Source organism: Phodopus roborovskii, unplaced genomic scaffold (assembly GCF_943737965.1).
Source record: "Phodopus roborovskii unplaced genomic scaffold, PHOROB, whole genome shotgun sequence".
Classification (NCBI taxonomy): Eukaryota; Metazoa; Chordata; class Mammalia; order Rodentia; family Cricetidae; genus Phodopus; species Phodopus roborovskii.
This window is the reverse complement of record NW_026126511.1, coordinates 56025569-56051344: the sequence shown is the minus strand read 5'-3', so window position 1 is coordinate 56051344 and position 25776 is coordinate 56025569. Positions and strand designations below refer to the sequence as shown.

General features: G+C 41.0%; 2 protein-coding genes and 1 pseudogene across 2 annotated transcripts in view; 1 reads left to right on the top strand and 2 right to left on the bottom strand.

Moving 5' to 3' along the window:
- Pspc1 (paraspeckle component 1) overlaps positions 1 to 6351 on the bottom strand; it is a 60250-nt gene extending 53899 nt beyond the window's left edge. The window contains exon 1 of the mRNA XM_051195624.1: positions 5803 to 6351. Coding sequence (XP_051051581.1) covers positions 5803 to 6171 — 369 coding nt within the window. The 5' untranslated portion in view covers positions 6172 to 6351. The remainder of the gene's footprint in view (positions 1 to 5802) is intronic.
- Positions 6323 to 12427, top strand: LOC127230061 (40S ribosomal protein S2-like; annotated as a pseudogene).
- Positions 12428 to 12725: 298 nt separating this feature from the next.
- On the bottom strand, positions 12726 to 23932 carry Zmym5 (zinc finger MYM-type containing 5). The gene is made up of 6 exons (XM_051195623.1): positions 23451 to 23932; positions 23152 to 23242; positions 20099 to 20381; positions 18498 to 18660; positions 17582 to 17788; positions 12726 to 14144 (listed from the first exon to the last, which is right to left on the bottom strand). The coding sequence occupies exons 1-6, from the start codon at positions 23853 to 23855 to the stop codon at positions 13392 to 13394; spliced, it is 1902 nt and encodes a 633-aa protein (XP_051051580.1). The 5' UTR covers positions 23856 to 23932; the 3' UTR covers positions 12726 to 13391.
- Between the last annotated feature and the right edge of the window lie 1844 nt (positions 23933 to 25776).

The window sequence follows — 25776 nt, the reverse complement described above, 5'->3', positions numbered from 1 at the left end:
TTCAAAGCCAACCTAGTCTTCAGAGTGAGTTCCAGGATAGCCAGGGCTACACAAAGAAATTCTGTCTCAAATAAAACAAAAATAAATGATAAGAATAATAACCTAAACATTTTAGCAGCTGATATAGCTCAGTGGGAGAACACTTGCTAAGCATATGCAAAGCCTTCAGTTGAATTTCCCAGTACCGCACACATCTACAAAACAAAAACAACGACAAGTCATGCTTATCTCTTAATTCAACAGTACTAAAAGCAGAAAACAAAAATATCTAAAGAGAGTCAAGTACTTTGTTATTCAATGTGTAATATAATCTAACAGCACTGAATTAAAATGCTGTCAGGGAATTGGGAACAGAAAGGAACATAAGGGGAACATAAGAGAAATTCTTTAAGACAATAATCATGATCTATACTTTATAAAAGGGTTTATATTAATTAGATATATCCATGTGTGAAAACTCACCAACTAATACACTTAAAATATATGTTTTTGAAGGACAGGATTAAACTCAGTGATAGAGTACTTACCTACATATGCAGAAGGCCCTTGGTTCAATATTCAAACTTAAAACCCCAAAAACCAAACAAACAAAAAAGCCTTTCACTGTGTGTGCATACACATACATACAAGTACCCTAAACAAGTAATACTGGACTCTAGTTAATGGCAAGCAAACTGGAATATTAAAGGTCATCAACTGGTGAACAGATAATAGAATTAAAAATTTGGCAGAACTTCATTGTAAAATCTACATGGTGAGTATGAGGACATTTGCAACTCTACTAAAAATTCTTTGTAATAAACAAACTGCTTCAGAGCAAAGGGAAATGTTTGGGAGTAAGAACGTGAATGTGGCTTGGGAAGAACGGGAAGATTGAAGAATGTTTCCAAAGGGCAGCTCCTGCTATTCTGTCATTTCATTTGGGGAGGGGAATGCTCAATTTTACACCTAGTAAATTTGTTTTTTGTTTGTTTGGTTGGTTTTTTTTTTTTTTGACATAGAGTCTCTCTACATAGCTCTGGCTGTCCTGGAACATGGTATGTAGACCATGCTGACCTCAAACAAGTGTTGTAATAGACTACACCACCATGAGCACACCTGGATACATCAAGCACATTTCTGCTTTTGGCAAAACATTCAATGTTTGGAACACAATGTTTCTGCCGTCAGAAAAAAATCTTACTATCCTTTTTAAGTCCTACTTACTAGAGCTGAGTGAAATGGCTCAGCAGGTAAATGCTTTCAGGACAGCCAACCTGAGTGCAATCCCCAGAACTTAAAAGGTCAAGGAGAAAACCAACGCCCACAAGTTATTATGGTTGTGTGTGTGTATGATCATGCAGTTTGGTTTTTTGATAAATTAGAGGTAAAGGGCTGGAATGAAGGCTCAGAGGATAAAAGGACTGACTACTCTTCTAGAGAACCTGTGATCAATTCCCAACACGCCTGTAGATGCTTACAACCATCTATGATTCCAGTCCCAGGGGATCTGTCTGACTCCCTCTTCTGTCCTCCATGGGCACTGCACACACATGATGTCCAGACATACATACATTCAGGCACACCTTAAGAGCAAACATAAAGAAAGATGCTTGTTCAGTTCCCCAGAAAACGTCAAACAAGAGGACCATCAGGAAATCAAGATCAGTCTGCATTACCGGCTGAGTTTGAGGCCAAGTTGATCTATACCGATCCCTATCTCAAAAAGAAATATAAAAGAAATTTGTGTATCAAAAATTACAAAATTAACCAGGGGGTGGTTTAATCCCAACACTGGGGAGGCAGAAGTAGGTATATCTCTGAAAGTTTGAGGCTAGCTGGTCTACAGAGAGCTCCAGGACAGCAAGGATGGTTACACAGAGAGAAACCCTGCCTCGAAAATCAAAGCAAAACAAAACAAAAAGGTTGGACATGACATCTTTAATCTTAATACTCATGGGAGGTAATGGCAGGTAGATTTCTGTGTTTTAGGCTACACAGGTTTACATAGTGAGACCCTGTCTCCATACATTTAAAAAAAAATTACCAAATAAAAAGTATTTCTATGGGCTATAAAGATAGATCAGCAAGTAAAGAGACTTGCTATCAAGCCTGACAACCTAAATTGTATCCCTGGGACCCACAGAATGGAAGGGGAGAAATGATTCCTTCAGGATGTCCTCTGACCTCTACATGTATACTATTGTACACATGTATATACACACATATAACTAATTAGAAGTAACAAAAATACTTTCTTATAAAAGTATTTCTAGGAGCTGAAAAGATAGCTCAGCAGTTAGGAGTGCTTGTTGCTCTTATAGAGGATCTGAATTTGGTTCCCAGAACCTACACAACAGCTTGCCACCATCTCTAGCTACAATAGATCCAATACCTTCTGTCCTCATAGGCACTAGGCACACACATGGTGGACACATACATGCAAGCAAAACACAAGCACACATAAAAGAAAAATAAAGTTGAAAATGATTATACATTTTTAAAAGTACTTCTAGAGAGAGACACTGATGACACCTAAAGTAAATTTCTATAACTAACCTCCTAGTTTTCATAAGAGGTCTTCCTATCCCTACACAAAAAAAAAATATTAGGTGCCAGGTTTAAAAGAGTACATTCTCTCTCTCTCTCTCTCTCTCTCTCTCTCTCTCTCTCTCTCTCTCTCTCTCTCTCTTTTGTAGAGTAGGCTAGCCTGGAACCCACAGAGATCCACCCAGCTCTGCCTCCACAGAGCTAGAGCTAGAATTAAAAGGTGTGTGCCACCAAGCCCAGCTTACAAAGTATGTCCTAAAGGAGCAAAGGGCAGCCTGTTTATTTCCTATTTTTTTAAAAAACTTATTTATTTATGTGTTTTATGTATATGAGTGCTCTACTGTGAATTAAATTCAGGACCTCTGGAGGACCAGTCAGTTTTCTGAACTGTTGAGCAATCTTTCAACCACCCCCCATTTCCTACTTCCAGATACCTACTTCCTAATTCCAGAAATTATTCTTAAGTGAGTGGAAGCCTGATATGGAGGCTTACACCTGTAAATTCAGGGCCCAGGAGACTGAGGCAGGACGGCTGCCAGAAGACCAGGCTAAATAATGAGGTAGTGGCCAATCTGAGCTACTTTTTTGAGATAGACTCTCTGTAGCCTCAGGTTGGCCAGTAACTCAGACTCTATCTCAAAAGTATATATAAACAGCCCACTGTGGTCGTGCACACTTTTAACTCCTGTCTCCTAGGTGGTAGAGGTAGGTAGGTCTGTGATATTGGAGCAAATTAGTCTGCAGGGTGAGTTCTATGGCAGCCAAAGCTGCATAGACCCTGTCTCCAAGGGATGAAAAAAAAATTTATCACAAGACAAGCTGTGGCTGGGTGTTGGTGGCACAGGCCTTTAGTCCCAGTACTCGGGAGGCAGAGGCAAGCAGATCTCTGTGAGTCTGAGACCAGCCTGGTCTACAGAGTGAGTTCCAGGACAGGCTTCAAAACAATGCAGAGAAACCCAATCTCAAAGAGAGAGAAAAAAAAAAAAAAAAAGACAAGCTGTGTGTGTATTTAGGGCTAGAGAGACAGCTCAATAGTTAATGGCACTGACTCTTCTTCCCTAAGACCCTGGTTTAATTCCCAGCACCTACAAGGCAGCTTGCAACTGTCTTTAACTCCAGCCCCAGGGAATCCAATGACTGTTTCAGGCACACATGCAGGCAAAACCTCATAAACATAAAATTAACTAAAATGTTGTAAGTAAATGTATTTACATTTGCAACATGTACTAAATGTTTAACATTAATTCTAAGAAAATTTCCATGCCTCATTAGGACCTTGAATTTATCCTTCTCTTGAAGCCACTTACATATTCAAGTATCTGTCCTACAAATACAATAAGTTATAATCAATTTTCTCTATATATTAAATCCACATAAAGAATAAAATTTTGAAAGTTGGAGCTGAAAAGTTGACTCAATGGTTAAGAACAGAGTGCTTTTCCAGAAGTCTAGGGTACAATTCTCAGTACCCACATGGCAACACATAACTGTAATTCCAGTACCGGGGATCCCAACACCATGCCAAAACACCAATGAACATAATATAAAAAAATATTAAAAAAAAAAAAACACTTTAAAGAAATTTTTAAAGTCAGAATCCCATTAGATGAGCTGAAGAGATAGTTCATCATCTGTATATGTATGTAATGTACTGTTCTTACAGAAGACCCAGGTTCAGCTCACTATACTCATGGCAGGCAGCTCACAACAGCCCAAAGCTCAAGTTCCATAGGCATGCTACCCTTCCAGCCTTTAGCCTTAGAAAGTACCACACTCATGTCCATATACCAACACACAGACACTCGTGCACAAATACAAGTACCAAAAAAAAATTTTTTTAAAGAGTTCCAATAGAAAGCTTCCAGAAGCCTTCTCAATAGCCCATCTGTAACTCCAGTACACACAAAGCCAAGGTCAGAGGACCCTGAGTTCCAACCAATCTGGGATATATACTGAGGCTCTGTCTCAAAACAGATAAAAACTTATACAAATTGCAATTACTATATCAGATATAAGCTGGGCAGTGGTGATGCAAGCCTTTAATCCCAGCACTTGGGAGACACAGACAAGCAAATCTGAGTTCAAGGACAGCATGGTCAACAGAGTAACTTCCAGAAGAGCCAGGGTTATAGAGAAACTCTGCCTGGGGGCGGGGGGGGGGGGGGGGGGGGAGGGACAGGGACCGGTTGGGACAAAGATCAGATGCAAAGGTCTTATCATAAAAATAACAAAATCCAACTGGGCATTGGTGGTGCAGTCTTTAGTCTCAGCACTAGGGAGGCAGAGGCAGGTGGATCTCTGAATTTGAGGCCAGCCTGGTCTACAGAGCGAGTTCCTGGGCAGGCTCCAAAACAATACAGAGAAAACCAGTCTCGAAAAATAAACAACAAAAACAAAACCACTTCTATTTATAACGTCCCCCTGTACAAATGTTTGTTAGTGTGGTAGTTGGCTCTCTCTGCCTCCTGCTTCTGGATCAAGATTCAAGTTGTCAGCTACTGCTCCAGCCCCATGCATACACAGGCCTGCTTGCTGCCATGCTCATCACCATGATGATCATGGACTCAAACCCTCTAGAATTGTGCTAACTTCTAAGACATATGCTACAAATGCTATGGCATGCATGTATCTCTCTCTCTCACACACACACAGAGTAATAAAACTGCTTCAAACCAACTACGCATAATACTTGCCCAACGTACTGGGATTTTTTTTTCCTTTACTTAGATAAAGAAGGTGTAGGATAATATTCTAATGCTAGGTTAAATCAAATACAGCGTAGCACCCATCCTTGCCCCCAGTTACTGTCAGGATTTCGCGGACCTGGGTAGCTTAGGGTGGACAGCAGGCAGTGTAGAGAGGAAGAGCGCAGGAGGATTACTTGTTAATATGCTAGGGATGGAACCCTGGGCCTTGAGGGTGCTAGGCCAGCGTTCTACCACTGAGCTACATCCCCTGCCCTTCAACGCACATTCCCCTTGAAAGCAAAAGGGTGATTTGGATCATTCTTTTAAGGAACAAGTCCGCTGCCTAAATTTCTCATCAAGTTCATACCCCCCCCCCAATTCACCTCGTGACAACACTTTCGTTCTGGACTGTCACCGCAAAAGCCGCCCGCCCTCCTGACCCCGCCCCCCTGCGGTACCCGGACGCTCGCTCGCTCGCAGCCACTACCCCGAGGCTAGTGGGGAGCTGAAGCGCTGCGGGGCCCTCACGCCAAGCCGCAGCCCCCGCGAAGCCTTTTTGTTTCCCCGCGCCTCGCCGCAGACTCACCAGGCGGATGAAGCCGAAGCCTCGGTCGCGGTTGATGAAGACCTCGCTGGGCTCGCCGTAGCGCTCAAAGAGCCTCTTGAAGTCCTCCTCCGTGATGTCGGTGGGCAGGTTACCCACGAAGAGGCGGCAGCGCTGCGTGTACGTCTTCTCGCCCGGCTTGAGGAAACTCTTGATGTCGATGGTGAAGCCCATCTCCTCGTCCGCGTGCTCCTCCGAAGGCGCGGGTGGCGGCGCCTGTTCCCCGGGTAGTGTCAGCGCCATGGCCGCCGCGGGCACCGGCTCGCCCTCACCAGCCGCCGACTCCAGGGCGCGAAGGCGAGCCGGGTTTTTCTCAATGCGTACTTGCTTCAGGTTTCCTCTTAACATCATCTTAGCGAGCTCGCCTCGGATGCTGGATGCGGCCTAGACCTCAGAGTACACACGTCCCCACATGTATCTATGGAAACCGAGCAAGGGAAGCCAGGTAGAGGAGGGGAGCCCTGCCTCCCCGGACCACGCCGGCGGTGGCCGAAAGCTCAAAATGGCGCTGCTTCAAACTGCAGTTGGAAGCGACGCGGACTGGAGTCCCGCCCCTCCGCAAAGCGCCTGCGCAAATTCCGCACTCGCGGACCGTTTGCAAGTTCGGCGCGTGCGCACACTGTGGCGAGGCGTGCGGTACGGTCCAGTCTTCTTAGGACATGGGATCCCAAGATAGTGGAGACTTTTGAGGGAGAGGGTTGTTTTTGTTTTTTGCTTTTTTGCAGCCGGATCCGAGGCTGGCCTTGAACTTTTGATTCCCCGGCCTCAGCCCTGGGACACCCAGGTCAGACACTGCATGTAAGGGACAAATTATACCTTTGCAGTACGGTGTGAAAATACAGTAATTTAGGGACTGAATTTACCCTTTTAAACATTATGGTAATTATCATTGAAAGGGAAAAGGAAAACTTGCATGTTTTCAGCACTGGGTAGACTAGGGAATAAGGATACGGAGTTCAAGGTCAGCTTAGGCTACACAGCAAGGTGGTATATTTTTCTTGAGACAGGGTTTCTATAGCCCTGGCTGTCCTTGCTTCTTTAGAACAGCCTGGCCTCGAACTCAGAGATCCACCTGTGCTGAGATTAAAGGCATGCTCCACCATGCATGACAAAATTTACATATATTGTTTTGTTGTTGTGGGTTCTTCAAAGCAGGGGTTTTTACAAACAATATTTCCAGCCAGGTGGTGGTGGCTCTCACCTTTAATCCCAGCACTGAGGAGACAGAATCGGGCAGATCTTTGTGAGTTTGAGACCAGCCTAGTCTACAGAACAAATTCCAGGACAGTCGGTGCTACACAGAGAAACTCTCTCTCAAGAAACAAAATCAAAAAAATAAATAAAATAATATTTCCAACCAATTGAAAACACCATTTGACAGGTATGGTAGTTCACATCTATAATACTAGCTAGCACTTGGGAAGCAAAAAGCCTGACAAAAATAATGAAATTGTTAAAAATCATTTCCTAAATAAGCAATCCAATTTTATTTTTTCAGAATTGGGAACTGAACCTGAGCCTTTACACATGCCAGCACTGACCATGTCAGAAGCCCTACTATCCAGTTTTCTGAAACAATTGTGTTTAGGTTTTGTTCTGTTGTGGGGGGAAAGTGGCGAGTTGCTTGCTTTATTTTCTTTTTGAGGCAAGGTTTCTTTACTTGCTCTTTGCGCTGTGGTTAAAGGCTTGCACCACCATGCCAGTGTGTTGTTCAGTACTGACTTCAGAGAAGAACTCCATGGAATAGCTTATAAAATTAGTATAATCAGAGCCTGGTCCCAGCACTGGGGAGGCAGAGACAGGTGGAACTCTATGAGTTCAAATCCAGCCTGTTCTACAGAGCATGTTCTAAGACAGCCAAGGCTACACAGAAAAAACCTGTCTCAAAAAAGAAAACAAAATACAAATTAGTTCAGTCAGACCATGGACTTCTATGGATCACAGACTTAAGTATCACAAACTAATTCTGTAAGGATTCAGGGAGCACAAAAGATTTGTGAGCAGTTCTGAATCTCTCAACTCAACCCTATTCATACAGTTCCTGGCACATGCAAGTTGAATCCTCCAAGTAACTAGCCTCAAATGCCACTCTACAAGGAATCCAGCAGTTTCTCATTAAAGTCAATATTTTTTACAATATGAAACTCAAGAGCTGGAGAGATGGCTCAGTGGTTAAGGGTACCAGGTATTGTTTCAGAGGACCCGGCTTCCATCATCCACATGGCTACTCACAATCCGGTAGCATGGATCTGACACCGGGTCCTGGGCACCAGGCATACACATGGTACACATACATACAGACAAAACATTCATGCTTATATAAAAATTTTTTTTTATTTGAAGCTACATGGTCAACCAGGCAGTGGCACATGCCTTTAGCCCCGGCACTTGGGAGGCAGAAGCAGGCAGATCTCTGTGAGTTTGAGAACATCCTGGTCTACAGAGCTAGTTCCAGCACAGCCTCCAAAGCCACAGAGAAACCCTGTCGGTGGGTGGGGGGATAGTAAAAATTTGAAACCTCTTCTTTGATTAGTATTGTTATTATTTACTAATTAAATTTATTCTATAACCTGAACACAGTTCCTCCTCCCTCCTACCCTCCTATTCCTTCCCCTCACATTCCCCTGTAACCTATTCTTAAATATTTACCCGAGTAAAATAAAAATGATGTTCACATAGAATCTTTTTTTTTTTTTTTTAAGATTTATTACTTACACAGTGTTCTATCCGCATGTATGCCTGCAGGCCCAGAAGAGAACACCAGATCTCATTATAGATGGTTGTGCATCACCATGTGGTTGCTGGGAATGAACTTTTATGAGTTAGAATTTTTGTCAAAGAAGGAAACAAATTGGTCTTACACTAAGTAGACCTGGCTGTTCTGGAACTTGCTATGTAGACCAACCTGGCCTGGAACTCATAGATCTACCTGCCTCTGTCACCCAACTGCTGGGAATCGAACTGTGTTTCTAACAGTAACAGAAACAGAGAAAGTTTATTAAGAAATAAAAAGTCACTGGGTGGTGGTGGCACATGCCTTTAGTCCCAGCACCCAGGAATCAGAGGCCAAGCAGGGCTGCACAAAGAAACCCTGTATCAAAAAAACAAAAACAACAAACCAGAAAGGCCATTCCCAAAAATGGGAGTGTATTTGGGGAGAGGAAAGAAGCCTACATAGAATGTAAGTGCGGTGAAATACTACTCAGAAATAAACTACTGGTACAAGTAGCACAGTGGCTCAAAAAGCCACACTTGCTCAGTGTGGTGGCACATGCCTTTAATCCCAGCACTGGAGAAACAGAGGCAGGGGGATTGCTGTGAGTTCCTGGCCAGCAAGGACTAAAACAAACTGAATTTTTGAATTATCGTTAATCCCACTAATCAAGAAAAGCCAACTTTGATTAATTAAATACTGGCCAGGTGGATGGGATCTGGCCAGGTCCATACCTACGTTCCGGGGAAATGGCCCAAAATCAAGTATGGCAGGGGTTTAAGAAGCAAAACCCATAATTCATTGCATGAATTCATTGTCCCATCATGTCCAATCAGGGGCAAACATACATCCTGGACCAGGCGTGGCTAGTTCATACCTTTAATCCCAGCACTCGGGAGGCAGTGGCAGGCTGATCTACAGAGCTAGTTCTAGGACAGCCTCCAAAACAATACAGAGAAACTCTGTCTTTAAAAAAAAACAAAAACCACATACATTCTGTTGTATTTCCTGCCTGTGAACCTCCTACCTGAATGTGATCAAGCACATCCAGTACAGATAGGTCAAACAAAGTTGTTTAGGGGAGTAAAAACATGGTTTGTTATCTCCCATTAAAAAAAAAAAAAAAAAACAGCCTCCAGCATTTCAGGAACTGTCTGTCCTTGGGCATGGGGCTTGCGGATCAGAGGTGGTTTTTGTTTCATGGATCTCTTAGATATAGTAATTAAAACTTAAAACGTAACTTTGGCTCTCACAAGATAAAACTTTGTCTAGTAGTAGTGACTATACAACTATCAAAGCAAATGCTTGTCAAAACTGACAGAATTGTATAATGGAAGAGTCAGTTCGAGCTTGGGGTCCCACAGTTGCCCTCCTAGCACTTGGAAGGCTGAGTGAGATGAGAGGACCGCTGAGGACAGCCGGGGCTGCATAGTGAGGTATAGATTAGCTTGACTACAAAGTTAGACCCTGTCTCAAAAGACAAACAAAGCCAGAAAGGTGGCTCAGTGATTTAGAGCACTGGCTGCTCTTCCATAGGACATAGGGTTGATTCAAAGCACACCTACACAGCAGCTCACAACTGTCTGCAATTCCAGTATTGGGGTCTGACACTGTTGTAACCTCAAATACTAGGCATGCATATGGTGCACAAATATACACGCAGGCAAAGCACCCATACACATAAAAATAAAACTATCAACCAAAAAGATATCCAAAACTATCCAAAAATAAAGTTAAATCAAGTCTAATTAATCATTTATTTAATTCCCTTAGTCACTATCCAAATTTGAACCTCCTAGATTATAATCCCCCAACAGTTTCCTCCACCCCTTCTGGGTGCTCCAAAGCCAACAGTCTTTAAACACTGTTAACAAAATCCTCCAGCCTTAATTTTCCCTGTCCATCTATCCTCCTGCTTTAAATACAGCTTGTTTCCTCTGAGGACTGCTTTTCCTGTGAATCTCTCTACAAACAGCCTGGTGTGATTACAGATTACACATCTGTAATCAGCACTGAGAAGCTTGGCTGAGTTAGGAGGTTCATACTTTTGCAGGCAACATAGAAGACAAAGAAAATATCCACTCTGGCTGGGCTACAAAAGTAAATAACCATGGTGGCACATGCCTTAATTCTCAGCACTGGGGAGACAGAGGCAGACATTCTCTGTGTTCAAGACCATCCTTGATCTCTCAAGTGTAAGACCAATTTGTTTCCTTCTTTGACAAAAATTCTAACTCATAAAAGCTCATTCCAACCTTGGCAGTGGTGCACCCCTTTAATCCAAGCTCAGGAGGCAAAGGCAGGTGGATCTCTATGAGTTCCAGACCAGCCTGGCCTCAGAGTACAGCCAAGGCTGTACGGAGAAACACTGTGTTGAAACAAACAAAAAGCTGGGTCTTCCTACCCCAACTAACATGCTAAGTGGCCCACCTCCCAGGTGATCTAGATTTTGTCATACTGACAACACTTAACCATCACAACTGAAAATTTATGTTGTTGAAAATATAATCATGCCTTCCTTGTATTCAGCCCCTTCATTCATACCAAGTAAAGGAACAGGTCATTGTGTTTGTATGTATGTGTGTGCGGGTATATGTGTGTTTATGTAGAGGCCAGAGGTCAACCTTGGGTGTCTTTCCTGTGTTCTACTTTTGAAACATGGTGTCAAACTACTTACTCCATATAGGGTATCAATGATAGACCAAAGAAATGATAGAGCAAATTCAAATTTAGTAAGCCAATGAATTTATAGAGAGCTATCTACAGCAATATGGATTCAGGTTTAGTTACAGGAGCATGGGTGACTTGAAGGCAGCTATGTCACCAAAAAGCCCACCCCAGACTGGGTTAACAACTCATGTTACTTAAAGTTCCCCCAGGACTAGAGTAATCTCCTGAAGGTATCTAAAAGGCCAGTAGCTAGGCAGGAGAGGAGAGGCAGGATTTCTGGCAGATGAATCTAGGGGTGTAAGAGATGACAATGGGATTTGGAACAGGTTGAACATACAGGACAGAGGAAAGGTAACATGTGATGGAATGTAGATTAATAGAAATAGGCTAAGTTATAAGAACTAATTAAAAAAAAAGCCTAAACTAAGGCCAAGTTTTCATAATCAATAAGTCTTTGTGTTATTTGTGGACTGGCAGTTCCAACAAGAAAGCTTACTTACTACTTAAATCCTTGGAGGAGACCTAACTGTTCTCCCTGCCCATTAAGGAATCTGAGATGACGTTTTCCTTGGCTCATTCCTAAAGGATGAGGTCCTAAAGATCATTCCAGTGCAGAAGCAGACTCTGGCTGGTCAGCAGACCAGGTTCAAGGCTTTTGTTACTATTAGAGACAATTGTCATGTTGGTCTTGGGCTTAAGTGCTCTAAGAAAGTATCCACTGCCATCCGAGGGTCCATCATGTTGGCCCCTTTACATTGCCCCTATGCAGAGAGGCAAAAAGATTGCAGGAAAAACCCTGGCAAGCCCCACACTGTTCCATGCAAAGTGACAAACTGCTGTAGCCCACTAGTATGTCTCATCCCTGACTCCAAAGCCACTGGCATCATCTCTGCTCCTGTGCCCAAGAAGCTTCTGATAATGGCCAGTGTTGATGACTGCTACACAACAGCCAGGGGCCACATTGCCACCTTGGGCAACTTTGCCAAGGCCACAGATGATGCTATATCCAAGATCTATAGCTACCTGACCCCCAACCTCTGGGAAAAGACTGTATTCACCAAGTATCCTTATCAGGAATTCACTGAGCATCTTGTGAAAACCCACATCCCAAGATCAAGCTGTGGCTACCACATAAGAGTTTTCATACAAGAAAAGAATAGTGAATTAAGTCTAAAAAAACCCAACAAACTATTATTTTTTTATACATGGAGTATACTTTCATAGGAAAAAGTTAAGTATAACACTGAAAAGTTAAACACACACACACACACACACACACACACACTATTATTTTGTCGAGTCCTAGAACTTCTTTGTAGACCAGGCTGGCCTTGCACTCAGAGATCTACCTACCTGTGCCTCCCAAGTGCTGGGGTTGAAGGTGTGTACCACCACTGCCCCTACCTACCTTTTTAATGTTTCTTATATTCATACATAAAAATATCTATGTAATCTTAGTAATTATAATTCTCATAACAAAAGCTAAAACATGCACATATTAAATTGAAAACAAATATAAAGCAAATAAAATTCAAATTACCTTTATTTACTGTAACAAATGCACTGATTTGCACAAATAGAAAAATGTTTTAAAGAAAGAAAAACGAAATTTGGTTTATAAGCAAACATCTGTAATTTCAGATCCTATTCTGTTCGTTCTTAGGTTGCTTGAATATATTTTCATTTTTGGTTTTTCAAGACAGGGTTTCTCTGTGTAGCCCTGGCTTTCCCAGAATTTGCTCTGTAGATGAGGTTGGCCTCAATCTCACAGAGATCCACCTGCCTCTGCCTCCTGAGTACTGGGATGAAGGGCATGTGCCCCCACTCCCAGCCTGAATATATTTTCTCTAACAATGTTAAAAATGCTTATTATATATGTATTTTGTTGTCTCTGGTTCTCAGGCCACAAAGTGGAAGTCATCTAAGAACAACTTTACAAGGTGAGGCCCTACATAGTGACAAAACTCAAACCGTCTTTACTAAAATCTGCAAAAATGACTACTCACTCCAATTATTTTTTCATCCAGAACAGCATTTTTTACTATTTATTTGCTATTAGACATATTGGTAACACATACTCCTCTAAGTTCCTCCACTTAAGTGCCACAATGTAATGATAGTGGCTCCTGGCACAAAACTTCTCTGGGTAACGCAGACACTGACTATCATGTCTGGAGCAGACAGGACATTATGTATACAATAGTAGCACACCATCTTCCCCATCTTCATACAATCTATGCTCTATCCCTTCATCAGTTTTACTTTTCATGTTGGATTTTAATTTTGAATACTTAACACTATTGTTGATGTGCATTTCACTTTCTTCATGTTTACTAAGAATATGTGACAAATGCTGCCAATCTTTGCACCCATTTTCATTTCTCAGTTGATTTTTTCCTTCCCCAAAGAGTCTACAATATAGGCAAAACACTGAGTCTTTGGAGGCTGAATAGAGTAGCCAGGACCTCGTGGTCTTCTCACCACTTGGAAGAATCCGTGTGTAGTATGCTTCTGAAAACTTCCTCCCCGTGCTGTCTTTTGGAAAATTAAAATTTCTTATTTGAGGTGGATCATTTTTGACAAGAATATCACGTTGTTTCATATTCAGTATTCGGGGCCATGAACCTGGATCTGAAGATAGCACACCTGACATCCCAGAATCTTCTGAATCCTTGTCTCCCAATTGCTCTTGAACTACATCAGGTTTATCAGGTACCACTGTCACAGGGGGTGAGTTTATAAGCTTCTCCTCCAGGCATGGATCTAGGTTACATTGTGTTGCAGCTTTCATTATCTCTGAAATCTTTTCCTTTTTTTCTGGTATTTCTCCTATTTTTTCTGAAAGTGTACTTGATTCATGAAATTTTCTTTCCTTTTCTTCTCTGACAGCATTCCTTTTTCTGTTTTGTAAAAGTGCTGTTTTTGATTTTGTTTCCATTATCTGTGAATAGAAATTACAATTTTATTGGCATTTTAAAAATTGAAATACAGAAATAAGACCAGGCAATGGCTTATTGTTAGCTTTCAAAGAAATAAAACATACCAAGCACGCACTCAGTGTACATGAAGCCACTCATACTCTTAAAATATAAGAAACAAAACTAGGCATAGCGTACCTAGCAGGATGGCTGCAACTGACAGTGACAATTGGAAACATCATAGTGACACAGCAAAAAATTAGAATTTTGCTAAAGCTCTGATGGAAATTTAACAATGTAAGTTGAATTGGGAAAGCAGTTTGGCAATTTGTCTGACATTCTTAACACATCATCCATACATACAAGGTATATATCATATATAAATGTTATGTTCACATAACCATTCAATGAAATAAATTCAAATGGCAATTAAAAAAAAACCAAACAAACAAAACTAAGTATAAAGCCAGGTGGTAGTGACAGCACATGCCTTTAATCCCAGCATTTGGGAGGCAGAGGCAGATGGATCTCTGTGAATCCAGCCTGGTCTAGAGTGAGTTCCAGGACAGCCAAGGATACAAAAAGAAACCCTGTCTAGAAAACAAAGCAAACAAACAAAAAATCAAGTGTAACCTGGCAATGACACTAAACACCTTATATCCTAGCACTTAGAGGAGGAAGAGGCAGGCAGATGCTAGCTTGGTTTAGTTCACCCAGAGTTCCAGGCCAGCCAGATACATAATAAGACCTTAACTAAAAAAGAAAGAACAGATGGGAAGAAAGGATGGGGACGGGCAGGCAGGCAAGGAGGCAAGAAGGCAGGCTGGCTGGTGTGCTGGTTAGTTTTATAACAACTTAGCACAAGCTAAAGTCATCTAAGGGGAGGGAACCACAATTAAGAAAATGTCTCTAAAGCCAGGCAAATGGTACCTCGTGCCTCTAGTCCAACACTCAGGAAGCAGGAACGGCAGATCTCGAGTTCCAGACCAGCCGGGACTACATAGCAAGTTCCAGGACAGCCAGGGCTGTTACACAGAGAAACCCTGCCTCAAAATAAACTGTAAAATTATATATATCCCTACCCTTCAAAGCAAGATGTCACTATATGGCCTGGCTGTCTTGAATCTACATAGATCTGCCTACCTCTGTTGTGATTAAAGGTATTATCTCACCCAGTTTTTTCCTCTTTTTTTTTTTAAAGGCTTATTTACTTTACACAGATGGTATTTTGCCTCCATGGATGAGTATGTGCATGCCTGGTGCCCAGAGAGGCCAGATGAGATCCCCTGGAACTTGAGTTATAGATGGTTTTTTAAGCCACCATGTGGATACTATGAATCAAATGAGTCCCCTGAAAGAACAACAAGTACTCTAAAGTTCTGAGTTACCTCCCCAGCACACCCATCCCCCCAAAAGCAATTTAATGGCAAAATTGCCACAACCCTATTTACACATGTACATAAATACATGTATGTAACAAGGATCTCTGATTTCAGTTCAATATTCTTCATTTACTTTTCTTTCTGTTTTTTCAAGACAGTGTTTCAGTGTAACAGTCTTGGCTGATTTGTAGACTGGGCTGGCCTTGAACTCAGGTATCTGCCTGTCTCTGCCTCCTGATGTCAGATGCCTTGGTGTTGGAGTTACAAGTGGTAGTAATCCACCTGATGTGGGTGCTGGGAATTGAACTTGTGTCCTCTGGGAAAACAGCAAATGCTCTTAATCACTAAGCCACCTTTCTGGCTCCTTATTAAAAAAAAAAAAAAAAGACAGCTTATATTTTATGAATTCTACTCATTATTCAGTGATAAGCAATTAATGACAGTATGGGGTGCCATCAGGGACTTAACCTAGGACTGTCTGTATACCAGGGAAGCCTTCTGCTTAAAATGTCCACGTACTGCTAAAGTTTCTCTACTGCTCTTCTCTGAAGACCTGCTACTAATCACTTTGTATATTCAGATTTGTATATGCAGCTGAGGCCTATTTTGATTACACATACTTCCCCATCTTGCTTTCTTTTCTTCAAACCTTATGTTCTTTATTATTTTTACTAATGTGTTTATGTACAGGTGTATTCACATATGCACACATGTATGTGGATGCACGCACTCTTGAGTGCATACAGTCACAGAACATTAAGTGTCCTATTCTAAACACATGCAACCCTAGATAAATTCAGTGAGTTATAACACAAAGACATTGTGGTGGTTTGTATGAGAGAGATATCCATGGTAAATCTCAGGCATTTAAATAGTTGTCCCTGGTTGGTGGCTGTTTGGGGTCGAATTTGGAGGTGTGGCCTTGCTAGAGGAAGTATATCCCTGCAAAAAGGCTTTGAGGTTACAGTACTCCCACCATTTCCAGTGCTCTCTCAACTTCCTGTTTGTGAATCAGATGTGAGCACTCACCTACCGCACCAGCTATCTCCACTTCACTCACCATCATGAACTATTATTATCTCTCTGGAATCATAAGCCCCAAATACATAAGCCCTTTCTTCTCTAGTTGCCTTAGTCATGGTGTTTTATAACAATAACAAAAAGTAATTAATACAAACATGAATGTAGGAAAGGGATTTGAGGCAGGGAAGTTGACAAAGTGGAAATAAGGGAATTAGAGTAATGAAATATATTACATATATGCACTATATTCATTTATAAATTTTTTGTTTGTTTATTTCATTTTGTTTTTCAAACAGGGTTTCTCTGTGTGGCTTTGACTGTCTTGGAACTCATTCTGAACTCACAGAGATCCACCTGCCTCTGCTGCCCGAGTGTTGACATTAAAGGTATTCACCACCACCCAGATATTTATGTAATTGTTAAAGAAAATAAATTTAATAATATTATTTTGCCAGATCTCTGCGACAAGGTCTGATCTAACTTGCTAAGTGGAACAGAGTGGCTTCCCCCTCACAGAGATCCACCTGCCCCTGACTCCCTAGTGCTGGCGTGTGCCATCATAACAGGTATTAAACCGACATGGGCTCCGAATCTGAGTATTCTGCAGCACAATGGGAGATGGCAACAAGAGAACCACCAGAAGCTTTAAGGCCAGATAGCCTGGTGCACAGGATTAAATAATGAGATGTTATCTCAAACTAGAAGGCAAGGACAGATACCCCAGGTTGTCTTCCTGTCTTCCAACTTTCACCTATAGTCACTTGCACTCACAGAAACATGCATGTGCATGTGTGTGCACACATTAGCAAAGGGGAAGAGGAGAGAGAATTGGGGGTTGGAGAAATTAAGCAATTAAGAACACTGGCCTGCTCTTCCAGGGGATCTGATTTACATTCCTAAACTCACATGGTGGCTCACATCTGTCTGTAACTATAGTTCCAGAGGAACTAGCCTCTGAGGGCATAAAGGATGCATGTGATACACAGACTAACATGCAGGCAAAGCAGCCATGTAGGTAAAATAACATTGTAGGAACAAATGAAACAATGAATTACCTCTTTATATTCAGTGGCACAATTCTGACTGCAGAAGCTCTTTTGCTGACCTGTAATCAGGACCCTGTGTCCAGTATTTTTGGGCATATACTTGCCACATTGTTCACAGCAGTTCATTATTAGACCATTAGTAAATCTGTACTCATTAAAGCAATTGTTACTACACAGTTTATGTGTTACATTGTTAACACTGATTTCATGTCGAACCTAAAAGAAAACAAAATTTCTTAAGACAGTATTATACAATTTACTGCCCTACAGTATGTGGATCCTTCCTTACAATACTTGGGAGAAGGATGAAAGGAATCATTATCCATACTTAGAATGGTGTCTATACATCTAGCAGTAAGGTGGGTCTACAGCTATGACTGAAGTAAATGTATGTCTTATTTGAATGGCCCCCAGAGTTACCCAACATCAGACTGAGTTACCAAGGGCAATGTAAAGAAATTACTGCCTGAATAATATCTCTCTTCTCTTGAACATGCACTAAACTATTTGTCCCACACATTCTTATAGGATGTTGCTTCTTTCACTGTCCTGAAATTACTGATTATAACTAATTCCACATAAACAGACATGTACTTTCTACACTATGAAAATGAGTATTTTCTGAGGGGTGGGAGAGACAAGGTCTCACTTTTATATAGCCTTGGCTGTCCTGGAACTCAATGTATATACACCTGGTTAGCCTTAAGTTAACAGAGATCTGCCTGCCCCTACTTCTCTGGGATTAAACATGTGCACCACCACTCATTGGTAAATTATTTCAATAAACAGAATTCTAACATCTTATTAGTTCTTCCAACCTGAGAATTTAGAATATGGACATTATATAGTTGGCATAGTTTACACTGATATTTAAAACTCAGCATTATTCTTAGGAGCCTAAATATAGTAGTATAAAAAGCCAGACCTCTCCTAATTTATTACACATTATACATCTTGACTTAGTAAAAACTTCTTTTCTGAGACTCTGGGAGTATTCACAGGGAGACAGAGATGCACTATAAAGTTCTGGTAAGGACTTGCTTGACCCCACTGGAGGAATCATGGTTGCTGTCTTCACAGGAGAATCTCTGGAATATAAGAGAGAAAGGAATGTCTTAAGATTACTGTACTTTAAAATCCACTCTCAACCTTACTTCCACTATTTCCTAAATAATACAGGAGAAAATTTTTTGTAACATCAGAAATGCACTAAGGTTCATAGAATTCAAGAAGGATTAAAAAATGCTGGTAGCTGGGGCTAGACACAGCTTAGTGTTAGGGCATAAGCTGCACTGGGTGGTGGGGGCACACACCTTTGATCCCAGCACTCAGGAGGTAGATGCAGGTGGATCTGAGTTTAAGGCCAGCTTCATCTACAGAGTGAGTTCTAGGACAGCCAGGGATCCAAAAAACGTGTCTCGAAACCTGCACCCCCCCCCCCCAAAAAAAAAAAAAAAAAAAAAAAAAAAAGAACTGGTTGCTCTTGCAGACGACCCAGATTTGGTTCCTAACACCCACATGGTGGCTTACAACTCTCCTTAACTCCAGTTCCAGTGAACCCAGCATCTTCTTCAGGCCTCTGAGGGTACCAAGCATGTACAGAGTATACTTTCATAGACATAGGCAAAACAAAATATGCTGGAAGAAACAACTCCAATGGTGCTAACCACATGGCTCATTGGTGCATGTACTGTTCTTATAGAAAACCTGAGCTTGGTGCCTAGCCTACAAGAGGCAGCTCAATACCGCCTTGCAACCCCAGCTACAGGGTGACATAACACCTCTGACTTTGGTGCACCTGTACTCACATGTACCTACACACAAACACACATAACTTGAATATTTTTTGCCTTTACTTTTATTTTACGTATATGGTTATTTTGTCTGCATGTATGTCTGTTTTTACCATATGGGTGCAATGCCCACAGGGGCCAGAAGACGGTGTTGGATCCCCCGGGACTGGATGCTGGAATAATCAAGAGCAGCCAGTACTCTACAGCATTGAGCCATACCTCAAGCCCCATAAAAATAAATCTTAAAAAAATGTTGGTAGTGGGCCTGAAGAGATGGCACAAAAAGAAAAGGCATTTACTGTCAAGCTTTATGACCTAGGTTCCATCCCTGGAACCCACATTGTAGAAGGAAAGGACCAATTCCAATGGCCTATTCATGAGCATACCACACACCCAGACACACAGATGCACACACACAAAATGTAGACCAAAATAAAACCCGCATGTAAAAAGGGAAAGACAAATGTAGCACCCAAGAGAAGGGTACTATACTTCTGTACCTCCATACATTCTTCTGTTAAACTATAGTATATAGGGGAACTGGAAAATAAAACAAACAAGCAACAAACAAAATCTTGCAGTATAGATGAGCCCATAGTTCTAGAATAACACAATCTTAAAAGTTGAAAACATCTCTGTAGCATCTACGACAAGTCTAGATTACATTTATATCACGGTATTTATTAATACTGGTAGCACTAAACCACATGGAGAAATGTTGAGGTCTGCTTACTTTTTACATGTTACATTCCGTGTCTTTCGAGTACGCTTATGAGAAAAAGAAGAAAGGCAGGTGGTTGTACAGAAGAGATGAGCCGATCCTTTTCGTTGATAAGCCGTCTGTCCCTTTTGTAGAGGATTTTTGCAGTTTGCACAAGTGATTTTAGCAGGTTTATTAAGATGTTGGTTTGAGGGCTGGAAATTCTGTTTAGGAAGTGAGGCCACTGGTGATAAAGAATCCATCTCTTGCTGTTTCTGATTACGAGGAAATGATGCTGATTGGGAGATCCAAGAATCTTAAAAAATGAAACACATTAAGAAAAAGTTATGGAATAAATAAAAGTACACATTAGGACACATTTGAATTTAAAACTTTAAGAGATTCATAAGCACATGGTTAAGGCAAAAATAACTTTGACAATCCAGGATTCCTCTCCTGTGTGACTGGCTATGAAATATTTCCCATGAGTTCATTTGTTTCAACAGCTATCTCCAGCTGGTGGATACAGGGCCTACCTGGTAGAGACAGGGGTTAGGGGAACTAGCTTGGTTCAAGCTCAAGCTCTCTGTGGTGCCAAGCAAGTATTATCCTGTGTAGTGGTGTAACCTATAATCATAGTGTGATGGAAATAAACAGTAGGATGACCCCAAGTTTGAGGCTACCCTGGGCAAGACTACCTCTAAAGGAAAGTGTTACTGGCAGCTGCCACTGGTTCCTCCAGCTTTGGGAATGCCTGTCATCTTTCCCTGCTGCAGTGGACTGTAGTCCCTCAAACTATGAGCCAAAATATGTCCCTCCTACCTCAAGCTGCTTCAAGGTATTTAATAACAACTACTTTTAAAAAGGAACTAATACAACTACTTCATTTGCATTCTAAGGAATTTCTTTTTAATCAGGAAATAAAAACATGTGGCAAACCATCAACTACTGTCAAACTCCTAAGACAAAATCTGTCTCCTGAATTTACTAGATTATGCAAGTACAATAAGCTCTATGGGTTTGTTGTTATTTCTCTGTAGTGCTAGGGATATACCTGCTAGGTAAAATTCCCATCCCTCTGGATTGCTTTTTTTTCCTGTTATATACTGAAATTATACCTAATTCCCCAGTGACATAAGGAATAAGTGAAATACATATTCAACTGTAAATAGACGTTATACTCTGGGGTTAAACTTTCTTTGCTAACTTTAATTCAGATACAAACCAGATTTAGGCAGCAGCAGAACTAAAACAGTAATCTTTACAAGATTTGTCATTATTAATACTATGGGAGAAATAAAATCACAACTCTCAAAACAGTTGTGGACTCACTGATACTTAAGGGAAGCATATCTATACATAATTAGGAAACTAAGATATCCTTATATTGCCTAAGATAGTAATTTATCTGAAAAAAAAAATCACTTTAGGTTTGGCATATACTTAATGCATGTATGCCCATTTTTAGAATGTAAATATTTAAATTCCTAAATAGAACATTTAGCTGGGTATGGTTTTGCATGCCTGCGATCCCAAGTGCTGCGGAGACAAGATGACTGGCTGAGTTCTAGACACCCTGTCTTTAAATATGTCAGCTAATGGCTAGGCAGTGGTGGTGCATTCCTTTAACCAGAACACTCAGGAGGCAGAGACAGGCAGATCTCTGTGAATTTGAGGCCAGCCTAGTCTACAGAGTGAGTGCCAGGATGCCAGGAATACACAGAGAAAAAAACATCATGCATCTATAATTTCAGTGTTGGGTAAACAGAAAAAAAAAAAAAAAAAAAAAAAAAAAGGATACCTGGGACTTGCCAGATAACCAATCTAGCTGAACTGGTGAGCATCAGGGTCAGTTTAAAAAAAAAAAAAAAAAAAAAGAAATAAGGTAGATGAAATACCATCTTACACTGATCAGAATGGCTATAATAGAAACATCAGTGACAGCTTATGCTGGAAAGGATGGGAGAAAGGAGAATACTCCTCCACTGCTGGTGGGAGTGCAAACTTGTTCAGCCACTGTGGAAATCAATATGGCAATTTCTCAGAAAATCAGAAGCCATCCTAGCTCATGACCCTGCAATACCACTTTTGGGCATATACCCAAAGGCATATATACCTCACACCACAAGGACATTTGCTCAACTATGTTCATAGCAACATTATTCATAATAGCCAGAACTTGGAAAAACCTAGATGCCCCTCAACCAAAGAATGGATAAAGAAAATGTGGTACATTTACACAGTGGAGTACTACTCAATAGTAAAAGAAACAATAACATTATAAAATTTGCTGGCAAATGGACAGAACTAGCAAAAACCATCCTGATTGAGGTAATCCAGACCCAGAATGAGCATGTGGATTCATAAGTGGATACCAGACATAAAGCAAAACATACCCAGCCTACAATCCACAATCCCTGAGAAGCTAGAACCCTCTTCCATCCAGAAACAGATGGAAGAAGATGCAGAAATCCACAACAAACAATTGGGCCAAGCTCCTGGAGCACAATCCAAGTGAGGGAGGAGAGATAATATGAACAACAGAGTCAAGACAAATGATGGGGAAACCCACAGAATCAGCTGACTCCAGCTAGTGAGAGATCACTGATTCAGGTCTACAACTGGGGAACCTGCATAGACTGAACTAGACTCCCTGAATATAGGTGAAAATGGTGTGATTGGGACAATATATGAGAGCAATATATGAGGACACTGGCAGTGGGTCCAACATTAACTCTAATGCACAAACTGACTACATGGAGCCCATTCTATATGGATACCTTTCTCAGCCTAGACACAGGGGTGTGGGGAGTAGGGAGGAAGGGAGGAGCCTTGGTCCTGCCTCAACGAGATGATGGGACAGACTTAGACTTCCAAGGAGGGGTCTGGGATCCTAGGGGATCCAGAGAAGAGGGGTCTGGGAAACTGGGATTGGAATGTAAAGAAAAAATTAACACAGATAGATAGAAGATAGATAGATAGATAGATAGATAAAATAAGGTAGAGATCAACAGAAGAAGACAGCTCTGGCCTCCAGGAACGTATGTACAGATTCACACAGAAATTTCATACAACTTACTGCATACCAGGATTGTGGTGTACTGCAAATCTTCCATTCTGGAGTGCATCTGCTACATCCACCCTACCAGGATTAAAAGGTCCTACTCCAGTCTTGGTCTGTGAAGTTAAACATGGGGTGTATGTTTGTACATTAACACCAAACCCTTGAGCAACATCTCCCAAGCTGGTACTCTACAGTGATATATGATCATTAAGTTCCTATCTCACCCAGCATTCAGGACTTACACCTGCTTCTACAGTTGTAACATTAGTATTAATAGAGTCAATCTGTAGCGATACCATTAGTACCCATTCCCGAATTTACCTTACTTCTTGATACACTGGAAATGAAGAAATCCAAATTTTTGGTACTATCTTTGTTTCCCAGAAGTCCCCAATCAGTAAAATTGGTAGGAGTTTTCTCCTCCCCTCCATTTGTTTCTGTGTCCCCTTCATCATCAATAACAATTGTTTCATATGTATTTCCCTTCTGAGAAGTCAAATCTCTTAAAGAAGGAGGAATTATGAAATAATTTCCTTGTGGATTTTCATGTTTTGAAGATGAAAATACAAAGTTTCTTTCCTCATCTCTTGCTGGAGCACAAACTGGAGGCTGTATTGATTCAACAAACACAACATCATCATCTTCCACAGGTGAGTTCCTAGATGCACTGACTAAAGAACTAGTGGGACCAGCAAATGAATCCACATCTGTGAGATGAGCTGCCATGGCCCAATTTCCTAGGAAAGCATGAGCCTGTACAGTCAACTAATCGTCCCACTGAAGATTTATCCAAGCCAAAGAATCTGTAACAGACAGAAAACAAAGAGGGTATTTCCATTTACAGAAGCAATTTCAGAAAACCATTTATGTGATACTCATTCTGATTTCCTGTTAACCACTTTGTTAAATTCCACTTCGTTATGGAGTTTGATGGAAACTATGTAGTTTGGTAGTAACTATGCTCACTTTATACTACTCTCCACTCACAACAAAAAATAGCATATACTTTCTTTAAATTTAAAATAACAAATTTGGGCTGGAGAGATTGCTTGGCAGTTAGGAAGGTCTATTGTTCTCTTATATAAGACCTGAATTCAGTTTCCAGCACCCATACCAAGAGACTCACAACTGCACATAACTTCAGCTCCAGGGTATTAAATACCCTCTTCTTGACTCCACAGGGATCTGTATCCACAACTGTATATGTCCACATAGATACGTGTTAAAACAAACCAACAAACATAAACAAACAAACAAAAACTGTATCTATCGTGTACCATTGTACAAGCCTTTTTTAAAAAAAAATTGTTTTTCTAATTTATTAATTTGTGTGTGTGTGTCCTCTGCATGTATAGCTGCAGGCCAGAAGACAGCATCAGAACCTATGAACCTATTGTAGATGGTTGTGAGCCACATGTGGTTGCTGGGTATTGAACACAGAACCTCTGGAAGAGCAGCCAGTGCTCAGCACTAGTGAGGCAGAAGCAGAGGCAAGGGGACCTCAAAGTTTGAGGCCAGCCTGGTCTACACAGAAAGTTCCAGGACAAACAGAACTACAGAGACCCTGTCTCAAAAAAACTGAAACCAAAATTAAAAAGAAAAAAATCCACTAAATACCAACAACTCGAAGTCCTTACATAATTATCATACCGTCTTTACATATTAAATTACCATACCAGACGCTCATATTGACTAGTGTAATACTGTAACTCCTATTTCTCTCATGCTGTCAATTTTTTTCTCCCAAATACTCTCCAAATACCAAAATGCAATTTTATCTTTAAATTTTTCTTGTTTGCCCTGCTCACCACCTCAGAAAACTTACTTAAGTCCTTACTTACATCCTTAAGTCAGACAAAAGCCTTTTCTTCTCTTCTTTATTTTTGAAACAGGGTTTCTCTGTGTAGCACTGATGGTCCTGGAACTTACTCTGTAGACCAGGCAGTCTTTTAACTCACAGAGATCCTCCTGCCTCTGCCTCCCAAGTGCTGAGATTAAAGGCCTGTGCCACCATAGCTTAGCTAAGAGACATTTTTTTTTCCAGACAGGGCTTCTCTGTGGCTTTGGAGCCTGTCCTGGAACTAGCTCTTGTAGACCAGGCTGGTCTTGAACTCAACAGAGATCCACCTGCTCTGTCTCCCAAGTTCTGGGACTAAAGGCGTGTACCACCACTGCCCAGCTGAAACATTTGTTTTTAATTTAGGTCCCCAACTAACTGGTGATTCTAGCATGTATCAAGCTGACATAAAATCATTCAATATACTGTTCAAAAGAGAAATGTTACGATCTGACCACTTATGGTACACTGAGCAAGTTACTACATCTCATTGAATTACATTTTCTGGATATAAAGATTATAGCTTAGTATGTTCCAAGATTGAGGCTAGTTAAGTTCTGTACAACTGAGCTACACCTCCAGCCCTAGATATTTTAAATCTTGATGGCTTACTGTTCTCTAATTTTATTTTTACAACAGAAAAATTTACCTGCAAATAGTAGTATCTTTCAATTAATAGTATACCTAGATATAGATGATAAATAGTAATATGTGTTTTAAAAGGCTAAAAAGGAATATTCTGACTTATTTCAACATAATAAAAACTGACACTAAAAAACTAGTCAGAGATGGGTGTGGATCAGGAGGCAG

Coding starts and splice junctions, on each gene's coding strand:
- Zmym5 (XM_051195623.1), bottom strand. CDS start 23,855: ATGGCAGCTCATCTCACAGATGTGGATTCATTTGCTGGTCCCACTAGT. Junction 20,382..23,151: donor TGCAGTACACCACAATCCTG/GTATGCAGTAAG, acceptor TCATTTTTTAAG/ATTCTTGGATCTCCCAATCA. Junction 14,145..17,581: donor GTGCCACTGAATATAAAGAG/GTAATTCATTGT, acceptor TTCTATTCACAG/ATAATGGAAACAAAATCAAA.